The 23,059-nt window shown below is 52.2% G+C and overlaps 8 protein-coding genes across 8 annotated transcripts; 6 read left to right on the top strand and 2 right to left on the bottom strand.

Moving 5' to 3' along the window:
* Positions 1-652: 652 nt before the first annotated feature.
* Positions 653-5,715, top strand: GT037_005493 (serine threonine-protein kinase gin4; the record flags this gene model as incomplete). The annotated part of the gene is made up of 7 exons (XM_038930540.1): positions 653-1,281; positions 1,335-2,081; positions 2,133-4,108; positions 4,163-4,444; positions 4,605-4,818; positions 4,871-4,889; positions 5,557-5,715. 7 exons carry the CDS (start codon positions 653-655, stop codon positions 5,713-5,715), a joined length of 4,026 nt encoding a protein of 1,341 aa, XP_038786229.1.
* Positions 5,716-6,808: 1,093 nt separating this feature from the next.
* On the top strand, positions 6,809-9,409 carry GT037_005492 (trp-domain-containing protein; the record flags this gene model as incomplete). The annotated part of the gene is made up of 1 exon (XM_038930539.1): positions 6,809-9,409. One exon carries the CDS (start codon positions 6,809-6,811, stop codon positions 9,407-9,409), a length of 2,601 nt encoding a protein of 866 aa, XP_038786228.1.
* A 2,146-nt stretch (positions 9,410-11,555) lies between these two features.
* On the top strand, positions 11,556-11,822 carry GT037_005491 (uncharacterized protein; the record flags this gene model as incomplete). The annotated part of the gene is made up of 2 exons (XM_038930538.1): positions 11,556-11,588; positions 11,655-11,822. 2 exons carry the CDS (start codon positions 11,556-11,558, stop codon positions 11,820-11,822), a joined length of 201 nt encoding a protein of 66 aa, XP_038786227.1.
* A 1,203-nt stretch (positions 11,823-13,025) lies between these two features.
* Positions 13,026-14,334, bottom strand: GT037_005490 (uncharacterized protein; the record flags this gene model as incomplete). Its single annotated transcript, XM_038930537.1, has 3 exons — positions 13,026-13,812; positions 13,884-14,013; positions 14,067-14,334. 3 exons carry the CDS (start codon positions 14,332-14,334, stop codon positions 13,026-13,028), a joined length of 1,185 nt encoding a protein of 394 aa, XP_038786226.1.
* A 629-nt stretch (positions 14,335-14,963) lies between these two features.
* Positions 14,964-17,054, top strand: GT037_005489 (uncharacterized protein; the record flags this gene model as incomplete). The annotated part of the gene is made up of 1 exon (XM_038930536.1): positions 14,964-17,054. One exon carries the CDS (start codon positions 14,964-14,966, stop codon positions 17,052-17,054), a length of 2,091 nt encoding a protein of 696 aa, XP_038786225.1.
* A 240-nt stretch (positions 17,055-17,294) lies between these two features.
* On the bottom strand, positions 17,295-18,788 carry GT037_005488 (uncharacterized protein; the record flags this gene model as incomplete). The annotated part of the gene is made up of 2 exons (XM_038930535.1): positions 17,295-18,480; positions 18,682-18,788. 2 exons carry the CDS (start codon positions 18,786-18,788, stop codon positions 17,295-17,297), a joined length of 1,293 nt encoding a protein of 430 aa, XP_038786224.1.
* A 796-nt stretch (positions 18,789-19,584) lies between these two features.
* Positions 19,585-21,101, top strand: GT037_005487 (uncharacterized protein; the record flags this gene model as incomplete). Its single annotated transcript, XM_038930534.1, has 4 exons — positions 19,585-19,942; positions 20,005-20,069; positions 20,277-20,778; positions 20,932-21,101. 4 exons carry the CDS (start codon positions 19,585-19,587, stop codon positions 21,099-21,101), a joined length of 1,095 nt encoding a protein of 364 aa, XP_038786223.1.
* Positions 21,102-21,967: 866 nt separating this feature from the next.
* GT037_005486 (uncharacterized protein) lies at positions 21,968-22,743 on the top strand (the record flags this gene model as incomplete). The annotated part of the gene is made up of 2 exons (XM_038930533.1): positions 21,968-22,448; positions 22,715-22,743. The coding sequence occupies 2 exons, from the start codon at positions 21,968-21,970 to the stop codon at positions 22,741-22,743; spliced, it is 510 nt and encodes a 169-aa protein (XP_038786222.1).
* Between the last annotated feature and the right edge of the window lie 316 nt (positions 22,744-23,059).

Below are 23,059 nucleotides of genomic sequence, written 5' to 3'. Positions count from 1 at the left end.
TTCACCTATCTCATCTTCTTTGGGATTATGATGACTGGTATCGTTCACAATGACTGGTCCATTTACATGACGCCACACTTCCAAAGTCCTGTTCGCATCCGATATAGGAATCAAGATACGCTTTCCTCATTGTGAGGTTCGTCGCCACTGCTGTAGTCGGTGTTGTTGTTGCTCCTGCCGCGACCTCGTTTGCATCCGATTGCACTTTGCCGGACCAGTCTGTGCACAAGTCTCCCCTCGCAACGTCCATTTCTTCTCCAACATCGACACTTGCATAGCCAGTCCATTGTATGCATCCATCTACCTGTTAGCTTCTTGGAGCGAGAGCAGACTCACTTGGCATTGCACATCTAGCCGTCTTTCCTTTACCAGCCTCGTCAACGGACTCGCTGGCGGTCAAACGATCGAGCGAGCGCCCTCAGTGTCAATAGCGATAAACAACAACAAACAGAACCCAGTCATGGCTTTTGTCTGATCCCACCCATTACAGCGAGCTCGACTACCTCAACAACGCATTGCGAGCTTTTTTTGGCTTGGACACTCAACTTACCGTCTTTCATATCTTGGTCTTCGCCTTACCTTTTCATCACAGCAAGACAGCTGCACTACTCGAGGACGCCCGTCTTGACAACTGCAAGCTTCTGTACAGAACATGGATTCCAGCTTCCTTGGTCGCCCGCCCACGCGTCGACGCGCATTCGGTGATGGCACCAATCGCGCAAATGAGGGCCCACGTCCCCAGCGAGGCAACGAAAAGCGCAGCGACAGTTATGCATCTTCGTCGCCTCCACCGCTTCCTCACAACGAGTCTATAGTTCCAAATGGTACGCTCTCGGTTCGGCACGAGGACGTTTCGCCAGAAAACAAGCGTCTGTCCGCTGTTCAAGCCCACGAAGGTCGACCTCACAATCCGAAGCGCGATTCCGAGATATCCAATGCAAGCACCAATGCTTCCAATTCAAATCGCCGCCGCAAAACACACATTGGTCCTTGGCAGTTGGGAAGGACCATTGGACGAGGTGGCTGCTCGCGTGTGCGGCTTGTCAGGCACAGCGGCACAGGACAATATGGCGCCGCGAAGATCATCTCCAAGGCTACCGCAGAGAAAGTGCGCGCCCTGAGCTTGGCCAACCTCATTCAGAGTGCTGAGAAAGAGTCTTCACTATACCCTGATGGCAAGGTGATTCCATTTGGCCTTGAACGAGAGATATGCATTATGAAGTTGCTGGATCATCCCAACATCGTCCGCCTTTATGATATCTGGGAGAACCGCGATGAGCTGTAAGTACTCCGCACACCGCGCATACCACATGGATTCGTCTAACGTGATGCAGGTACCTCATCATGGAGTTTGTCGAAGGCGGCGAGCTGTTCAGCTATATCCACGAGCAGCATGGACTGATTGAGATCCATACCGTCCATATCTTCCGCCAGATTATCGCGGCCCTGATCTACTGCCATCGTATCAATATCCACCATCGCGACCTCAAGCCCGAGAACATTCTGCTGGACAGAGATACCATGACGGTCAAGCTTGTCGATTTTAGCATGGCTGCATTGCAACCCATTGGCAAGAAGCTTACCACACCCTGCGGCAGCCCTCATTACGCTGCACCGGAGGTTATCAAGACTACATCTTATGATGGAGGAAAGGCAGATGTATGGAGCTGCGGCGTCATCTTGTTTGTCCTCCTCACCGGCACGCCTCCCTTCAACTACTCTGGTGATGATCGTGATCTGAAGCACCTGTTTCGCGATATCGCAGCGGCCAAGTATATCATGCCGGACAACATCTCTAGAGAAGCTCAAGACCTTATTGGGAGGATTCTGATCGCTGATCCAAACCGTCGCATCTCCATCGATGAGATCTGGAACCATCCTTTTCTCCGCAAGTATTCGCAAGAGCTAAACTTCATGGGAGAGAACGCGAACGTTAATCACTGGACTGGACCCCTCCCTGCCATTGCAGAATGGACAAATCTAGAGCGCAAAACCGTCGATCGTGAGATCTTGCGGTATCTGCGCACGCTCTGGCACAGCGAGAAGGAGGAGGTTCTGATCCAGAAGCTATTGAGTCAAGAGTAAGCAGCTTTTTCCACAATATACATGTGCATCTGCTAATCGTCGAGCAGAGCAAACCAGGAGAAGTATTTCTACTCTGCGTTGAGAAAATACCACACCGACCAGCTTGAGAACTACCAACCGAGCGCGCATTATGCCGTAGCTCATTCCAACAGCGACCATCACCACAATACGCGGCGTTCGCCCACACGCAATGATATGAATGAGCTGCCCACAAATAATCACGACCACAAGCGTTCGCAGTCCGCCTACTCAATATTGAACAACGAGCATCTATACTCGAAGCACAGCCTCTATGAGTCGCCTGTCTCTGAAGCTAGCTACGATCCATACCGAGCTTCACGGCAGCCGATCGTTCCCATTCCAGAAGACGCACCGCTCAACCAAAATGTTACAGTTCACCGGGGGCACAGCAGCCGCAGCGGCAACCCGCGTCTTACCACTGCTCTGGGTCATGAAAAGGGAAAATCATTACGCGTTCAGGCACTACGGAACAACTCCAAGCATAGCTCTGCAACGTCGCGCCGCTCTACGCGAAGCATTCCCTCTCATAAGAGCATCCCTTCTTCTCATCGTGCCCCTTCGGTTCAGAGGAGTTCAATGTCTCGGTCCTCTCTTGCGAGCTCACATTGGCCTAGTAGTCCACCTGTCATTGCTCGCTCCGCTGGCATGGGAAAGCGAGGTGTGAGCTTTTCGCATCTGCGCGATCGTCGGTCTTCCGCGGCCACAGTTAGCAGTTGGCAGACTGAAGTTGAATCTTTTGTCGATCATATATCTCATAGACCCCACACGTCTATTGGGTCATACAGGCCATCTTGCAAGACGAGCACGATCCGTTCAGCCCCCAAGCCGAGGACCCTTCTGAGCTCGGAGACGCCACGCCTGAAGCCTAGAAAGCCAGAGAGTCCTACAAAATACATCGAAGGAGAGGCTCGGAAGTTCAGCCAGGATCTGGACAAATTCATGGACGTGGTTTTCAATTCTTCTTCCGTTGGCTCTAGCGTTCGGTCAGATGCTTATCACGACGCCTCGCAGTATGACAGCCCTCCGACTTCATTCTCCAACACCCGGGATTCTGGCGGCAGTACTTTGGGTGCCACACCTGGTGTCAAGGGGCTTCTTGGAGATCGGCCACTGCCTCCGATCCCGGCAGAGACTCCCAATACTCTCCTGGAGCGAAAGCTGGCGGCGACTCGTGAAGAGATAGCCCAGCTATTGAACGAGGATGAAAATAGCACCGCGCGGATCAACAACGTACTTGAAAACCTCGATCGTCTGATGCTGCCTGCAGTCAGTGGCAAGCGTATAGTATCCGCTCCTGTCAGGTCTCCGGAGCCTAGGTCGCTTCGTGTGATTCCTGAGGAGGCAAAGTCTGACAATGGAAATGGGTTTGAAATTCACGTTCCCAAGCAACGAGCTGTCACTGACCCTGTTAGGCCCCAAGGCCGTCGTGTGGTGACCGAGCTGCCGCAGACTATTCGTATCGTCGATGGATCGCCCATCCGCATTGCCCCTTTGAACGTTCGCAAGCGCAGTGGTGCAAGCTTGAAGACGAAAGCTACACAGGAAGCGCCTGCGATACCCATCCTTCAGCCATACCATCATGTACAGAATGATCTGCAGGCTCTATCTACGGAAAACGTCCCTCCCGCCCTCGAAAAGCAGAACACAGTGCTCAAAAAGAAGAAGTCGCTATGGTTTCGTCGCAACACCGGAGAACAGGAGCGCGAGCAGGAGAAAAAAGAGAACCAAGTAAAGAAGAAGCAGTCGAATTCGCTACTCCAGATCCCGGAGGCATGGCAAGGTCTCGATGATCGCAAGGAGAGGAATGATCGTATGGCCTTTGCGAACATCGGTAACACAAAAGATGACCACAAGCCGTCAGATGGCAGTATTGGAAGCGAGTTTCCTATGCGCAATAGTAGTGCAGCCACTGCGAAGAGCGAGTCTGTTCGCAAAGGCTTCTTTGCCTTCTTTGGCAAGAAGTTGAAGGATGACAAGGGCAAGAGACCTATGGAGCTGGGGGGTAAGCATACATGCCATCATTTTGACTCCATCTCACATACTGATATATTCTCAGCACTCAACTTCAGCTCATCTTCCATCTCATCCAACTTTGATATCGGATCCGACAATAACAACGATAATGCTCGTGCCGGTCCACCAGAGATCCAGATGAACTGGTTATCACGCTTTCTCCACATCAGGCCGGCGAGCAAGACCCTCTGCTTCCATGTCGGCCGTGGCAAAGTTCGTCAGGATCTCGTCCATCTGCTGCGCGACTGGCAGCGCTTCGGCGTTCAGGACGTATCGCTGGATCGCGAAGTAAACTCCATCAGCGCTCGCATTGACAAGAGTAACCGTAAGTACCTACCCCGAGCGTGTCTCATGTTTAGCGCATGGTGTCTCAGAGATCGGCAATTCGAGGTGGAGTTGCTGGAAGCTGAGCTCGTATGGCGATGTAATGCTGCATTTGTTGTGTTGCTACTTGAAAGACACTTGCTAACAACCACGTGTTACAGATCTCAAAATCAAGCCCGTGACTTTTGTCGTCGAGCTCTTCGTCGTACTCGAACACGGACGCCGAGCGAATCTTTGCCTCGCACGCTTCACGCAGACCCGCGGCGCAGCCTCCAGTTTTCGAAAGGTTGTCGATATCGTCGAAGACGTCTGCCGCGCTCGCTGCATGTTGGTTGAGGATGAAGAGAAGAAGGCTTCCATGATGGCGGTTTTGGAGTAGGATACCAAGAGCAGGAAACTACGAGGAGATAACAACAGTAATGGAAAGGAATTCAGTGAAGGAGGAGGTAAGGAATGGGGATGCTTGGATACCAGATAGCATACTTCTTCCTAGTTGTGGGTAGGATCAGTATGTTGGATCAGGGTATTTCGTTCGCACCACATGCATAATGTGAGCATGGCAGGATAATGAAGAGGAGGGATGCAAGGGATTCTTCCTGCACACGACACAGATAGACAATCCTTCACGTGCTTCTTCATTTGACATGTGAATGTCTGTAAGATATTGGATGGACTGATACTGGTTTACCTACACGAGTACCCGTCCTGGAATAACACCTTAATGCGTAATGGTAATACTTTCTCTTTTGCACTTGTTTCCAAACTTCACTACTTAGGGCTTCCGTGTTGATCGCCCCGCCTACTCGTGGTTGGATGGGCTTCCGCTTTGCACAGATACCTCCACCATCCTCCGATCACGATCCCAACAGTCCCAGCCCCGTCACAGCCGTAACCACTGCCCCAACAACCAACACTACAATCCCACCCTTGTCCCCTCTTTCCTTCAATCCTTCTACTGCAACCCATGTATCCGTCACACACACCAACACCCAACTGCACATCAGCACACCCGTCTCTTTCGTTTGCCCCCTGGCGTAAAGCCTATAAATTGGTATATTAAGTCAGTACCTGTCTCTCTTCATCCCGTTACAGTGACCTTACTGACCAAAACAGACTGGTTGCAACCGTAACATCGCGTATACCGAGGAAGGTCATGGACTTTTGGTTGATGGTGTGGCCTTCGGGGGTGGTGGGGTAGACGCCGAGGGCGGCTGCGGCGGTGGTGGGGCGGATGAGAGAGAGGGCGCCAAGGGCGAAGAACGTGGTGGTTAGGCCTAGGCCGATGTTTCGCCAGGTTGGTTGGGACAGCAAATTAGAAATGGGAGACATGTTTGCTTTGACGTTGTTGATTTGAGGGAGATGTGAAGTTTGTGACTAGTGGGTGGGTGTCTGGAATTGATGCTGGTAGAAGAACGCTGGGGAGAAGTTGTGTACACACATATATATATATATATATATACAAATTATGTATTTGCGTATTCGACTGTGTAATTGTCGTTCTTCTTATTTTTTTTTGGTTGTTCAACTCTTTGGTGCGGTGTAGTGTATTCATGTGCTCTGCTAGTGGGCGTCGAGGGAATAATTCCGCACCTTACATAAGTGGCGCGATGCTGCTTAGTGGTCGAGACGGCTATACATGATCAGTAATATCACGGTGATGATTTCATGGTAGGCTCTATGCTTCTCACTGCATACTGCGGCGCTTCGTAGTTTGTTAGTATCGAGATGCTGTGACACTGTCACCACGGCTGTTATCAGACTGTGGCAGACACACGCTAACGCAGCTAGGAAAGCTTAGCACGCAATACCTGAGCGTCGCAATGCTGCATCGTCCAATGAAGCAAAGTGCCTCTTTTATGAATGAAATCGTTCATTTCGCACCGAGCACTTGTTGCTATAATAGGCATGTTGTGATTATGGGAGGTTGCGCTTGCGACATAGGACGTATCTAACGAGTCCCCAATAGCTCTTGCCTTCTTACACTTGCAGCGCCTACCGCGTTAGACCAGTATGATTTGAGTCACTGAGTCTCCTAGTGTTCACTCCGCACTCCACACTCTTCGCACACTCTCTTGCTGCTGTTGCCTGGAAGTCGGCGATGGTGCACCCGCTTACCATGCTACACAACTGAACTCGCATACTCTGCTTCGACCATTTACAGTCAACGTCAGACTCTTTCTTCCCAAACCGCTGTCTGTCACTCACCTCAGTTGGCTCGCACTTATTGTGGTCTCCGCAAACGATGAGTGTTGCGCCACATACTGACAAACTCGTCGATTGCTTCGCGTCCAGATCTACCTCCCCCCGCATAACCACGAAGAAAGATACCGAGACCACACTACACGCCCCAACGTATCGATGAAACATGTATAGACAAGGATTCGCCCTTCGTTCCCTGGTAGTCTACCTGCTGCTGCTGGTCCTCTTGGCAAGCTCTACAGCTGCAGACGAGGATGATAAATGGGTAATTGGTGTCGTCAATGGCAAGAAATGGAAGGTCAAAGATGACCGGCAGCCATCTCTCTATACTGCCGATTACGGCGACTGCCTAGGCGAGAGCGCTATCAACGTCACCCGATTTGATGCCGCTTACTACAAGGACAACATGACCATCGTCTTCCACTTGGAAGGTGAGACTGGGCTCCGCAGAGAGGACATAATGATGAACATTGGTGTTTATGCGTATGGAGAGAGTCGCTTTGATCTTACCTTTGACCCTTGCAACGCCAACATCAACAGCGCCTGTCCCGTTAGAGCTGGCGTTCATATCGAGGCGGCAGGTATCATACCGATCAACCAGAACGACACCGCTGGAATCCCAGAAATTGCACTCAGCATCCCCGACTTTGAAGGCCAGGCTATCCTTCGGCTGTTCTCCAACTCGACGCAGAATGAGATTGGCTGTTTCGCTGCGCAGATCACCAACGGCTACACATTCCAGCAGAAGAGCGCTGCAAGCTCAACGCTAGGAGTCTTCACTCTTCTGGCCATCCTCTCTTCGTTCGCCACGGCTGCCTATGAATCGGACATCGCCGATATGCGCAAGCATTACGCACATTCACCGTCGGTTTCAGTCGTCTTTGCCGTTTGGCATCACATCTTCTACAGCGGCGCGCTCTCGATGAATTGGCCGAGTGTCCTCGTGGGCTTCTGGAGCAACTATGCTTGGGCCGGAGGTATGATATACACTGAGCCAATGCAGAACATGATCAATGGCTTCATCGGCTCGAACAAAGGAAACACATCGCAGGTCGGTGCTGCGGGTACGGGTGAGGACAATCCTAATCTTGGGGGCGGCGTCGACATCCATCAGATATACAAACGAGGTGTGCTTCCTCCGGGTCTAGATCTTCAAGCTGCTTTATCGAAGCGCCAGTCCGTCGAAGCGAGCAGCGGGTTCCAGTACTACGGACTGCCAGTCAAACCTGGGCTTCCACTTCCAGGCAACTATTCAGGATTCGCTGGTACTCTTGCGACGGAGCGTATCCCAGCGAGCAACGCATTCATGACTGGACTGCTCTGGTTCTTGATCTCGATTGCATGCGTTATCGTCTCCATACTCGGCCTGAAAATTGTCCTCGAAGGCCTGAGTAGAATTCGCGTGGTCAAGAAGGAGCGCCTAGCATTCTTCAGGAGTCACTACCTTGCCTTCACCATGCTATCTGTTCTGCGCGCCGTCTTCATCGGGTTCTACATGTTGACATTCCTCGCAATGTTTCAGTTCTCTTACCTAGCTCTCTCTGCTCCTGTTGCAGTGGCCTGTATCGTCTTCGTTGCGGTGGTGTTCGGAATCGGCAGCATCGCCGCCTACGCTTGCTTCTCCAGGTTCCGCATCGGGAAATATGTCTCTGAACCCGACCGCTTGAACATAGCAAGGCAAAGAGTGTGCAAGATCGTCCCATGGATCAGCATTTCCAGGAACAGCAAAATTCCGCGCTCTGAAGACGAGGTATATGTTGCTACGATTCCTTGGTGGACGATACACGCCATGGCGGATACCATGTCAATCCATGCCGATGAGCAATACACTACAAGATTCGGGTGGCTCGCCTCGCGCTATAGGAGAAGCCGCTGGTGGTTCTTTGTTGTCTGGCTTTTCTACGAGTTCATTCGAGCAGGCTTCCTCGCCGGCGCATCAACTCAGCCCTTGGTCCAGGTCTTTGGACTCCTTGTGGTTGAAATTGTCGCATTCGCCAACTTTGTTATTCTTCGGCCTTTCGAAGGACAGCGCCTCAACGTCATGGTTATGTATCTTCTTGGTTTCAGTAAGGTTGCTACTACAGCGCTTTCGGCAGCCTTTGACACACGGTTCGGCGTCGCCCGCATCTCGACAACGGTGATTGGCATCGTCATTATCGTCATCCAGGGATTTCTGACGATTGCTGTGATGATTTTCATCTTGATCGGAGTTGTCTCAAGCTACATGTCCATCATGCGCAACCAAGAGGAGACCAATTCGTCGTGTTTGACCCCTACACGAGAGAAGTATTTCGCGCACATGGACTTTGCAGAACAGGATACCCCTCGACCACGTGCGGTGTCGGTCCATTCTGCCCCGGAAGTACCCAAGACGCCATACTTCAAAGTCAAGCAGGTAAGGCGAATGGCCAAGCTCGAAGATGAAGATGACGAGTTCATGCGAGAGATCAACGCTGGTTCCGCCTCTGAGCACCTGCTGCCACAGCAAGACTGTAGCTACAATGCAGCTCGACCAGACCAAGGCAACAGAACGAGAAGTCTTCATTCGCAAGCGTCGTACTCGAGTCTACCCAGAGCTGCCCGTCAGCATCGTCCAAGCTGGAGCAGACAGGATTATAGCGGTCCGATGGGTCTAGGACGTCAGCGGGCTTTGAGCGACGTTCAGACTCCAACTCGTAAGGAAAGCAACAAGACTATCGATATACACCAGAGTCCTCTCGGTACCTACCAAAGTCGACCAGACACTCCGACTCTTTCTTCGGCGTAAGACGAGCAAATCATGCAGAGCAGCCATACGACCAACATCAGCAGCAGAGAATCGCAAGCCGAGTACATCGTCAAATAACAAACAGCTTTCCATCAGCTTAACCCAGTATGATACGACGGGAGTGGAGGGCCCGATAGATTCTTCCCTTTCCACATCGACACAGCATCAGCACTGAACATGAACATCCATGAATCTTTGACAGCAACACGCGAGCCACATCTTCTTTTCCATCTGCTTCAGCGACAGAGCGTCAGCAGTGTCTTGCGTCGGGCTGGGTGACGAGACAAAGGTCCTGGTGTATGATTTAGAGAGGTTGGATATGGTATGTTTACGATGCGTATGAATAACGAACAACGAATGACGAGACAAATCCGGATGGCGGGTAGCCACACAAAGGCGAATGTGCCAAGTAACGATGATAAGGATATAATGATGAAAGATTACGTCGCTCATAGCAGGTTTGGTGCGGTCAGTGCATGCATGCGTGCGTGATGTGGTGGTTGACTCCACCTATGCGCAGAACTCCGGATGCCAGTGCGAAAAATCGGAGAAGAAAAGTTGGAACCAGGCGCGGGCCGCCGTTGACGTTGCGCGAGCATGCGACGGCGTCACCAGCCACACCACACCACAGCGGGATCCATAGATGGCGTACAGCAACACCAGCGCTAGACGGCTCGCGGCATTACAAACAATAAATCCTGAAACGCTCTTGGGGAATCATGATAATGTCGCGTCAAGCCGCTGGCAATCTCCTCCCGCTCTTCGCATCCCAGCCTAGCAAATCTTGTTGCAGAAGCTCTGGTTGGGGGGACTGGATACTCGCCTGCCGCTGTTTAATCTCCACGACAGGGACGAACAGGCACTACACAGATTGAACGCAAGATTACGCGCCTGGGCATCGGACTTGAGAAGGCAACATGGCATTCTGTATTGTTCCCGATGCCAGGTTAGCCGTGCTATTTCCAGAATGGCGTGCAAGATGTTGTGCGGGAGCCAAGAATCTTGATAGAGAATCATGGTCCAGACTGCCCAGTGCCAGGTCATTTGGGAGGGGGGGCTATGACAAGGTTGCGCTCCGTGGCCCACCCTTGTCAAGATTTGCAGGTGGTGAGACATTGCGTTAGAAAAATCGTGTGCCGTTGCCCTGTTTACAGAGATTGCTTCATGTCACGACCCATGTTGGCGAAATCTGGAGCTGTGGCGTCACTTCTTCAGCGGGTGGAGGTGGAGAGACTGGAGTAAAATCGGACACAGGGCGCCACAGAACTACGTCACGGTTGCTCTGCTGACCACAGGACACGGGTTCTTGCAACTCGCAACGGCTCCGTAGGCCGGATAAGAGCATGTAGGGGATTTTGGACGATCAAATATGGGTGCGTATGCGTACATGATGGCTACAGGTGAGGGGAAGGGGGGGTGCAGTAACGCGTGGTTGGCACGATAACATTGTTGCGACGCACAACGTTGAGTTAGCCCTGCCGCATCAATCTGAATCATTCATCTAGGCGGCTTATCGAGGTCGGTCTACCTTCTTTGAGCGCGGCGGCATCGCGATGGTGAGAGGCGGCTGCGTGTTTTGCATGGCCCAGCCACGGCATTCTTCGATCGCTACTGCATCAGGGACCAACGGTGACGTCGCTGCTTCCTTAAGGTTGTGGCGCCCGCCCCACACGCGACCGTACCGACCAGGGATGACCTTGTTTTGCGCGACTGCTTTGAGCGCGCCGAATGTCCATCTTTGCCGTTTGGGGTGCACTTTGTGAGCAAACCTGACTTTTTGCACACTGACGTTGTCGACGCTTGGCTGTTTGCGGATCCCATACCAGAGTCACCTGCAGGATGAGTTTGAACGGAAATTTCGTCTGCACAGGGCGCCTGTGTTCGAAGATGAGGTGAGGGAAGGCACGGACACGGTGTGACGTAGCTTTTATGCAAGGGCAGTCGCTGTTTGCCCACAGTAGTAGCCGCGACTGCTTATAAGTGAGAGGGTCTTTGTTGTTTGTCGACCTTCTCTACTCACATACACACCAACCATCTAACAACGAACCTACAAACAATCAACTCTACCTTCGACCTCGAAGTACCTTCTCCCACCCACCCGTACCAATAACATCACCAAAACACACATAAGAACAACACCGCAACAATGGGTGCCGTAGTATCTTGCATCAAGTCGATTGTACGTATATTCCCTTCGCTTTTGCTTCCTTGCCATGTAAACGAGTTGCTAACACGATCCTAACAGTTCCGCACCATCGGAAACTGCATCATGGCCATTGTCAACGCCATCGCTGCTGGTCTTAAGGCGATCATCAACGCCATCGTCTCCCTCTTCGGCATCATCATCAGCTGCCTGACCTGCGGCCGTGGCGGCGGCGGCAGGAGAAGGACCACGCACACTAGTAGAGTCTAGTGTGGACCCGTTTCTCACCTGTCGTTGTACTGATGAACACGCGTGTTTGTCAGGATGGCGCATGAGGAGATTCGGGTATTACTGAATGGAACACGGACTGCTGTTACAACGGACGATTGGACGAGCACGTCACTGCCAAGGTCGTACGACGATATCGCGATTGCATTATCGACACCGGGCTTCCTCAGCGATAGTGACGGACCAAGCGAAGATTGTTTGTTGAAGAGTTGTGTGGATGTTTTATACCTTATACCCCGAGTACGAGAAGGATGTGGATGTGGTAATGACGGGACTGCATGGAGTTTGAGCGACTATCCCACCCAGCGAAACCTTTTTTCCTTTTGTCTTTTGACGTAACGTCTGCGAGAGATGGATGTGCTAGGGACGTGGAGGAAATCATTCTTGATCGATCACGACCTGTCGCATAGATACCCCCAGCTTTCAATGGATGCACTATAATACCCGACTTGTTTACCTTTACCTTTGTGAATACTGTTGTTGATGTCGGCCGTAGGACTTCGTATCCTTCACGATCTCACGATCTCACGACAGTCGTACGCAAATCTTTGTTCGCGCACTCACCGATGTTGTCTAACTATGGTACTACTCTTCAATACAGATGCCCCCATTTCCTCTCCGCGGGTGCTTTTAGAGTTGCATTGCAGGACTTGACGATGCACATGATGGAAACGATAGCGTCTGCGCCATGGGATGGTAGCGCATGCGCTTGTATCACGCCTTCCACGGGAGCTTGGTCCACTACAGAAACTCTATACGTCTGCGCCACATTCCTTAACATTCTACAATGATTCCTGCGCGACGATACCTCCTATTGTCGCATCTCGCGGAACAGATGGATATCATCTCTAGGACGTTGGTTGCTATCTTGTCAATAGATATTGAGAGATGTGGCGATGAAGCATGTTGTGCTGTATCTCACGTAGACTCACGCGAGTAGAAGTGGTACAAACTAGTGAGTGGACGGTCGCGAGGTAGTATGAAGAGGGTAAACAGACGAACAGATGGAGATGTAGTCACCATTCTGAGCACTGGGTCCAAGTAGCGAAGATGGCCTTGTATCTTATATATTACAATGCCAGCGATCGACAGGAACAAAGGTGAAGGAAAATGGCCTCGGAAAATTGACACGCGTAGACAAATCAAGGTTCACAGCAATCTCGATAACCTAGTATACACGTCTATCTACGCCTCTACGGGCGGTAAAATCTTCGCCTTCCTCATCCTCTCCCAGGAAATGAAAAACCCTTCCGCCGTATCAATCTCCTCGATGAATCCCACCTCGCGACTCCTCCTCAAATCATACTGCCTATCAAAATCAAACTGTACAAGCATAAAGTGCACAAACGCCCAATTCTGCTCATCGACAACAGCTTCCTTGAGCCCATGCTTCTTCGCAAGCAGCTTCCACGCCTCGATATGATCCCTGACAAACTTCTCCATCGGAACAGTAGTCGCAGCAGTGGTATCACGAAGCGCAGCAGGAGGACCTTGGCCCTCGAGACCAAAGTGCTCAGCTAGCTTTGGCCATATCTGCGCCCAGGTAACAGGTGCTGCGCCATTAGCAACGTTGAATACCTGGCCGTTACCGCCGCACTCTTTGGCGTGTGTCGCAGCGTAGATTTCCATCTTGGCAAGCACGTCTTGGAACGTATCAGAGTGCGTAGAATGGTATCCGCGCGCGTTGCCTGGGAAGGTTACGACGGCGTGTTTGCCGTGTACGGCTCTGTAGATGGAGAGGTATAGACCGATGCCTTGGGATAGGTTCATTGCGTTGGACGTGGGTGTAAAGCCTATGATGCCATCGGGTCGGATTTCGGTAAACGTCCAGGGTTTTCCGCGCGACTTTTCAGCCAGGAGGTCGTATTGGGTGTAGTAGAAGATTTTGCTGGCGTAGGGTTCGGGGATGCGAGGTGAGGATTCGCGGAGGGGGACGTGAATGTTGACTTTGTCGGGAAATTCCAGGCCGTAGCTTTGTGGAAGATTGTGTTAGTGTGATGCTGGGGAAGATGGGCATGGAGTATGAAGCTCGGGTTCTCTTACCCTTTTCCTCCGGTCTGTAAAACGAATGATTCGAGTTTGGTTGAAACTTGTTCTATTGCTTCAATGGCAACTCTCAGGAGGTCTGTGTTGACTTTCTTCAGGCTTTCAAAGTCCCCAGTCTGTATGTATGCTACCAAGTGGAATTAGCTTGTGACGTTGTCTGGTTCCATGGGAAGATTCTACCGGTGAAGAAAACATGCGAGATGCTTTCTACATCTTCGACCCTTTCCCTTAACAACCTCACAACCTCAGGGACCGATTTAGTCAGATCGATCCCGCTCACAAGATTCAGTCGCGAGTCGGCTGGAAGCTGTGCTTGATCTAGAGTGAGGGGTCTGTTTGAAAGACCAGTGATTCGAGAAAAGGTAGTCAGAGTAGGATACGTTGTGATTTGGTTGAGCAGCGCCCAGCCAGATATCCCAGAGGCTCCAAAGATCAGCGCGTGAGACATGGTTTCGTTGGAAAAGCAGACAAGATATCGATGATGTGTAAACTTGCTGCAACTATTAGCCGTATATGTATGTTACTTGTTCTGCGTGCAGCGATGGCTAGGTGATATCGAATCGACTTCTGATAGCATCTCGGTTAACCATGACGTTTACCGATTAGGTGGATTTGTCAGTTGCTAGCTTCTCGGGTTTGATTTGTAACACGGACATGCACATCGTACATCAGAGCATCTTCAACTCGAGGCCTTTTTGCTGCCACAACCGGGATTTGCTCATGCTGAGGATAGCCGGAAGTCGACATGATGCCGGAGGTCAGGACCGGTTAGTGATTAGGCCGGTATGTAGAACCCGAAGTAACCGGCGCTAAGCAAACCTCCACCACGACCATCATGAGTCCAGCGAAAGGAATCTCTGAATCCCGGACTGGAAAAGAGCGTCTAGCCTCCGTTGGATAATGAGCATGCAGCCGGAATCGCAACCGCAACCGCATGCGCGATCTACCGCTCCTACCAGGTGTCGGGCCGCAAAAGCCTGTCGAGTATGTCACGAGAAGCGCGTCAAGTGTGACGCCAGTGAGCGCGGGACGCCTTGTACACGTTGCGAGCAAAGACAATTGCCTGGATGCACGCTGATGCAATCGAGAAGAGGCATCTATACCCGCAAGCCGAGGCGTAAGCCCCAAGGACCGACCGCTGGAGGCTGCACAGACGTTTCCGGAAGTACTGGCCTCGCTGTGAGTGCTTCGACTGCCGCCGCGAGTAGTTCTCCTACCGTTGTACATGATGCCGGTACTGGTGCTGGTACCGCGAGTACCGCTGAGTTTGCTGAGCGCTCACCGCCCGAGGACGAGGGCGTTTCGAGCACTCCAAGTACAGGCTGTGCGTCTTCCTACCGTGAGATAAGCTGGGCAGCCACATTTGACCATCTTCTCGAACGCTACCACAACAACGGAGATGTTCTAAACAAGCATTCCATAACCTACATCGGAGAAGCGTTTCCTCTAGGCATCGTCCTGGAAAACCTCAGAGAAGGCGGCGCTCATCGCCACCAACTGCACCACCCGGGCCCTCCCTGCGGCGACCAAGATGCCGTTGCTGCTGCTGCTGCTGCTGCTACTGCTACTGAGAGCCCCAAGCTCACGCATCCACCTGGCATGCGCCCAGAAGAACTCGCTTTCCTCGAAGCAAAACAGGCATTCACTGCGCCTCCAGATGAGACTGTAGACGCACTCATCGGCGTCTTCTTCGAGCGCGTCTTCCCGCTCTACCCCATTGTCAACCCTTCTGAGCTCGTCCTACAGCACAAAACCCGGCGCATACCTTGGATCCTCCTCCACGCCCTCTGCTTCATGTCAGCGACGTATTGCCCCCTAGCCATGATCCACCGCGCGGGCTTCAGCACCCGCACCCGCGCACGAAGCGCCTTCTACGACAAAGCCAAGGCCCTCTTCGACATGAGCTACGAGGGCAACAAGATTATCGCCGTCCAAGTATGCATCATGATGAGTTTCTGGGGCGGGGGTCCAAGCCACTACTGGAACTTTTATACCTGGATCTGCACGGGCGTTACGATTGCCGAGACGATTGGGTTCCATAGGAGCATGGCTGGGGCGAATATCGCGAGCCAGGACCGCAGTCTGATTAAGCGGCTTTGGTGGATCTTGGTCATCCGGGATGCCATGTGCGCGTCCATAGTCGGCCGTCCGTTTCGCATACATCTGGAGCAGTGCGATGTGGATGCGCTGACGCGGGACGACTTTGTCTACGATGATGATGCCGACTCGTCACTTCTTCTTGTCGAGTGCATGCGTAGTCCTCTTGCGCAGCAATCGGGCGCTTACCAAATCCACGCAGCCAAGCTGGCTCTTCTTCTCCGCCACATCATCGCCGTGAGATTCAATCCGAAGCGCAAACAGGATGCAGGTACTCCTGCGGTTGCTTCCCTGCAGGAAATGATGACTGCGTGGCGTAGGGAGCTCCCGGGGGAATTCACCTGGGAGGATCACATTAGTACCCATTCCAACGTCTTCGTATCCACGCTGCGCATCTTGTATAATCACAACGTCATCTTGGCTTATGTGCATAGTTCCATTGGCTCCGCCACTGTACCCGAGCACGGAATCTCTGTTCCTGAAGCTTCTCCATTCTCGCAGCAAGCAACAGCAACAGCAACAACAGCAGTACTTCAAGAAGACATGCTCAGCGACGCAGCTCAGCAAATCGCCTCCGTGTCTTGTAACGTGGTCATGACGGATGACGGCCAGCTCCCGCCGCATGAGCTCTTCCATGGTCTCTTCGTCGCCTCCGTCGTGTTTTACATGATGCAGACGAATGGTACTACTACTGGCCAGAAGGCGCTTGTGGCGCGCGCGGGCGTGTCTGGACTGATGAATTGTAAAATGGCGCTGCATGCTGCGAGGGATACTTGGGATGCGAGTCCGTGGATCACGCAGTTGTTTGACAAGGTGCTTTGCTTGGGGTTGCCTGCTGCTGCTTCGGCGGCGGATAGTAGAGCGGCGGGTGGTGGTGGTGGTGGTAGTGAGGAACGAGGTGATGGTGATGGTGAAAATGACGGTGTGGGTGCTATGGAAGGTGGTGGTGGTGATGGTACTATGGGCTTCAATGACCTGAGTGCTTCTTTTGATCTGGATGGTTTCGGTATGATGGCTGGGTATTATGGAGCGACTTGGCCTAATCATCCTTTTCTTGGGCAGTTTGTTTGACCAACATAGTTTTTTCCGGCCGCAGTTGCGCGCGCGTTGTTCGTGGCAAATTTTCTGCCTCTTTAGCGACGATGGGATTGGGGACTAGGAGATGTAAAGTGCTAGGTTACAAGTTCTATGGAGGTCAGTCAGTTCATCTGCATTCCCATTTTCGCATTGTTTGTTAATGTGTAATGGGTATCTCAATTCATCAAATATACCAAGTCCTTAACGAAAGCAAAAAAAGAAAAATATCAAATTCTAAATCTCCCTAAAACTCCCTTGGACAGGTTTCCTCTGCACATGATCCCCCTGCGTCGCCAACGGCGAAAACGCACGATACGGTTGCTGTTGCTGTTGCTGTCCTCCTGCGCCAGCGACGCTTCCGCCCACGGGCGTATAACTCCTCTGTCCGGGGTACGCGGGCGCCGCATTCGTGAAACTAGCGTGATCTGTCGATTGGCTTGCTGGGTAGCCTGGCTGAAGGGCAGCTGGTGCTTGGGGAGGGGTATAGGTATCGTTTTCGTGTGAGTGGTACGAGGGGGATGGGTTGGAAGTGTAAGGATCGGAGTTGTTGTAGTTGTTGTTGTTATTGTAAGGGTTTGCAGGGGCGGGTGGTGAGGGGGATTGGTAGCGCTGGTCGACGTGTTCGTCGTAGTAGTCTCTCTGGTCGTAGGTTTGCGGGACCTGTTGGCCGTATGCGCCTGGGCCTTGCTGGTTGTATTGACTCAGTTGGTCTCGCGAGTCGTAGGCTTGTGCTGCGCCTGGCGAGCGACGGCCGTATGGTTGCTGCTGTGGTTGACCGTAACCATCACCAGCAGCGTAGGCTGGCGATCCTCTCCTGTATTCGTCCTGTTGTGCATACGGTCGACCATATCCTCCCTGGTTGTTCAGCGGCGCTCCTTCGCTGACGAAGGACTCGTTCTGGTAGCCACCTTGAGGGTAACCGTAGTTATCTACTGGCGATACCGGGGACCTGCCTGGGCCAGGAGATGGTCGTGTCGCTGGTACTGCTGCTGCTGCCACCATCCCCCCTCCCATGGATCCGCTCGTCACGCTGCCGTTACGGTCCAGCCTATCCAGCTCCATATCGCCTTGTTTCTGCGGCACAGGCTGTTCCTCTACTTGGACGTGCACGTCGCGTCCGTCCTTCCACGTCGGCATAGCAGGTAGGGCGTCCTCATTGACAACAGCGCGCGTGGAATCAAACGTGGCAAATTGGGGTCTTTCGGGCTGGGCGGCGGCGTGCGGAGTGAATGTCGGCATGGCATTGGAGCGGTATTGCTGGTTGATTGGGCGGGTGTCGATGGGCGGAGCGGGCGGCGCAGCGGCGTGTGCTTGAGCATACGGGTTCTGGGCATAGGGATTCGGCTGAGGAGGCGCACCATAGGGCGTGGGGTACTGGGCTGCTGGGTCGCTCTTGACGCGCTTGTGTCCTCTTCCGCCACTGCCACTGCAGCAGCAGGTGCAGCATCGAAAGCAGCAGCACGCCAACTCGGCGCCGCAGCATATGCATCGCGCTATGCAGGTAATTACGGATATGAGGATGAGGCTTCCGACGATGATTGCGACAATGACAGGCCATCTGTTTGCATGTGAGCATGGGATTAGTCCGCTTGTCGGATTTCAGAGGGCTGATGCAACGCACTTGCAGTAGGCCTTGGCCATACAATTGTCCCATGAGCTGAGCGTGATCCTCGCCTCGTCCAGGGGATTCTGGCGCGCAAACAGCGAATGCGCGAACAGCGACGGCATCGCGTGGTAATGTCTTCGATTCGATTCCTTCCGGCCAGCGGGTTTAAGGGGAGTCGCGAGTGCAAAGGCCGGGTATGGGGTAGAACGGCTACAGATGGGGATATAACGATCGTCGGTTCACAACGTGCTTCATGTCATTGTGAAATCCCACTGCATCAGGAAAGGGACGAGGTGAACAGCAGGTGGCCTGTACATGTGTTTGTGCATTGGTCGACTCGGCTCCTTGAATGACGACGGGTAACCAAGGCGAAACGTCCGTGAAGCTTGGAAGGGGCGGGAGAAGGCCAAGCACCCTTGTCTACGCGGTTGGGTGGCTGAGTTAGCCGCTAATCCTCGTTTCGCATCGTTTTCCCTCTTATTCCCCGCGATAAAGCGTAACCGTTACGACGTATCTGTAGCGTATCGAGGATCCGAGTAAAAAGGTTGATGGAGCGTGGTCATGGCGCGCAATAGTCCTTCTATTGTTGGTGATCTGGCGGGTGGTGAAGCTGACAGCGGGGAATAGGTACGCGTGGCACGCCATGAGCACAAAACCGCTGACCATCGATGGATTCGACAATATTCTGTATAGAGTGCGGGGAATATGAGCCTATTCTCTCTCAATCACTCGTAGTACACCGTGAACTAGGCGTGCAATGACTACTGTTCGGGAAGAACGGCAGAGATGGCCACCATCCATCCGATATCCGATATGAGCATATGTAGAACAACGCCGTCGACTGAAAGCAAGACTTGTACAACATGTTCCTCATCCTTGACCATGATACTCACTCATGACCCCCGACTTGAAATAACCATGTGGTTTATCTGGAACTTTATCTCGATAAATTACGACATGTATTACACCAACCTTCGTCCCCACAGCCTGCCCGGCCACAAATGGCATGCTCCTTTCAAGCCTTTGGGCCAGTGGGCTGCCATCGACAACCTGTACGGCGAGCAAGCTTGGATAGACAATGATACCGTCCTGGCTGGTGTTACTTCCATCAGTGGCTTTGAGGCGATGCTTTGCTTGGTTTACCTTTGGAGTCTAGTTCGGGGTCGCGGGTCGAGTAAAGCGACGAAGACAAATACTGTCCGCCCAATGACTACGGACACCGCCGTTATCGGTTTAATAGTTGCTGTGGCTCATTGGACCAAGATGTGGATGTATAGTAAGTTTGTGCCTTGACGTTGGGTGGCCTTTCTACTGAGCATGAGAACAGTTACCGCGCAGCAAGCTTCCCAACGCTTCTGCGAGCACAGTTCTATCCCTTCTCGTCTGATTTGGATGTTGGTCAAGTAAGCAGTTCAACGTATATACTTGTCCCAAGGTTGACTCGGAATGATAGCTATTCATCTCTTCTCTTCTCTGCGTATGCGACAGGGGTCTTTACGGGAGTGATAACATCGGGCTCCCAGGATCACGAGGAGACACAGCCACATCCAACGCCTCCGGCGGAAAAACAGCGTATTAAATAACCTCGCGGCCGCTTACAGTACTATCAGTGGGAAATCAAGAGCAACCTGTTTATCCATCAATACAATGGTACAAGTCTCCACAAGGCGTCTTGGGTGTGGTTCCGCCTGCGCTGCTACGTCCAACAGAACCAGGGTTCCAAGACCCCGCCCCTCCCCCGCACTAACCGCATCAACACCTCTCCCACGCCAGCTGCCCCTTCCAGCCAGCTCCAGCCCACCTGTCTCGCCCCGCCCCTCCCAACCACATTCACCTACGTCACCGATCACGCAGCTGCGTACTACGCACCTCTAGCCGGCTACATAACCCACACCATGTCGTCTCCAGCCCAGCCCTCTCCTCAAGTCCTACAAGCCTACCAGCAAAGACTAGAAACCCTTTACCAAAGTCTACCGGACCTTGTCACTACCGAGCAGGAAGACAGAACCGAAATCGAAGCACTCGAACAAGACGTTGGTAACCTTGACGTCAAGGAACAGAACGTACAAGACAGGGCCAACAAGTACTGTCAAGAGTTTCTCTACATCGGCGGTCCTACACCCCACAAACAAGACCTCACATCAACCTAAACCACCATGCCTGACCACCCCGTTGAGCAAGGTGCCGCTGGCAGTACGTTGACTGGCCCTTCCTCTTCCTTTCTCACCCTAGAAACAACGCTGACCAAGTCATTGTCCCACACAGGCCTCACCGATAAGATCGCAAAAGAGTCGTCCGACTCGACCGCCTCTTCGCACGCGAACCACGCTGATATCCAGGCTCACAACTCAAAGGGGCCTGTTGTTCCTGATAGCATGCCCAAGGCTGAGAGCAAGGAGGAGCTTAAGAAGAGGGCTGAGGAGTTGAACAAATAGATGGCATGCGGAGTTGGAATGGAGGAGATATGCTAGGTTGTTAGCGAAAGTAGAAGGAGATATGATGAATAGATTGTGATGTGTTGTATTCGTGTGTTTGTCGTGGTGCTGATAGTGCTCTTGTTTGAGCTGTCGGGTTGAGACGTGTGTTATGCAGACTTGCACTGGTGCGCTTGATGATCGATATCTACTGTTCACGACTACTGGGTTCTAGCATCTCGTTACTGGTGATTCAGTATGTGAGGATCTCATCTCTGGTGTGCTGGCTCGTGCATGCCCCGCGAGTCCATACACTGCTCTTATCATCTGAGGGAAGCCTTGCGGGGTTGAAGGTAAAGTGGTCGATGCCGGGGAAGATGTTGGCGTAGCTTGGGACGGTCGAAACCAGTCTCCCGATTTTCGATAGATTGTCTACTTGTCTTTGACATATCCCTTCACCATGGAGAGGAAGCTGACATTTTTCATATCAGCTGTTTAAGCCTTGGAAAATCAAGGCTTCATTTCAATAGAAGGGAAGGTATCCATGTGAGCGTGAGTAAGGCGTCTTTGTCTGGAGCAGATGATACGAGCCGCAAGACCAGGCTGAGGATGCTGGGCTGATCCAGTTCGGCTACTGGAGCAAAGTGGAAAGTGGAAGTGCTGCCTAACCATGCCACAATCTCACCGGTACTGCTAGCTCGCTGCCGAGTTGCCCCACCATAGACCCTTGGGCAACACTGTCGCAAACAACTATACTCCGACCAACTTCGCATACAGTCCGTCTGGCTCAATATTCTTCTAGTACGATTGTGTTGTACCTGTTTGTCTTCCACTCCATTTCTTTTTGATCACTTGTCGCCTCTGTCGAGCCCTGGACTATTGGACAGATGAGTGATTCAACGAAAAATGGCACCCTTTGCGAGCGCTGCAGACTTCTCAGCTTTGACGATCTTGCACTTGGGGGTCAGGAAGTAGTAAACAAAGATGGCATTGCACGACTTCGTTTCCCTGAATCTCGGATCGAATCACGCCCTCGGAGTTGTCCGCCGGAGCTTTCATTTTACCGACTGGTCCGCCTTGATTGGAAGGTCGAGGACATCCTCCCTGACATGCCGCGTCTATCCCATTCCTCTCAGCTCGGCTGTCCATTCTGTCAAGCTTTACTCAGGTCACTAGAGGACGCATTTGCGAAAGAGGCAAGAACCGGTATCATACACGACGGTGCGCTGAATCTGGTTGCGTATCTTTCGCTAGTTGACGAAGGTATCGGAGGCTTGATAGTGGAGGCGACTTCGCCACGTTCCAATCAGAGCTGGCATGACAAAAGGTTAGAAATTCAAGCTTTTTTCCATATTGAAGCAGACAGTAGTAAGTCACGTTCCCCAGATGAATTCTGGACCGTACAGACTAATCGTTGGATCTGTAGATTGCGACAAATGGCTAGGAGCTCCACCTGCGCGTGTAGATTCGTACTTGGACCCCACCAATATCGGCACAATCCGTCGATTTCTCAATCACTGCACGTCAAAATGCCACCCTTGGATCCCATCTCCATTCATACCCACAAGGCTTATAGACGTCGGTCATGACGCATCTGATGTCCCTCGTTTGGTTCTTTCTTCTGACATCTGCAGAACTAAACAACCAAAGTATGCTGCACTAAGCTACTGCTGGGGCGACGAAGAAGATGCCGAGTCGCAGTTCAAAACCGAAAAAGCATCTCTTGAACACATGTGTGTAAGTCTGCCCAACGAACTCATGACGCCAACCACAAATGATGCCATCGCGATCACAAGAGCAATTGGTCTTCGTTACGTTTGGATAGACGCTCTTTGCATCATACAAGATGACAAGGATGACTGGTCACACGAATCTTCTCAGATGAATCTGGTTTATCGCCACGCATTTGTCACATTCTGCAGCCTCAACTCGAATTCATGTCACGAAAGCTTCCTCAATAGAGCACCTGCAGTAACAGT

Source organism: Alternaria burnsii (assembly GCF_013036055.1).
Source record: "Alternaria burnsii strain CBS107.38 chromosome Unknown 732, whole genome shotgun sequence".
NCBI lineage: Eukaryota > Fungi > Ascomycota > Dothideomycetes > Pleosporales > Pleosporaceae > Alternaria > Alternaria burnsii.
This window is presented reverse-complemented; position numbering and strand designations above follow the sequence as displayed.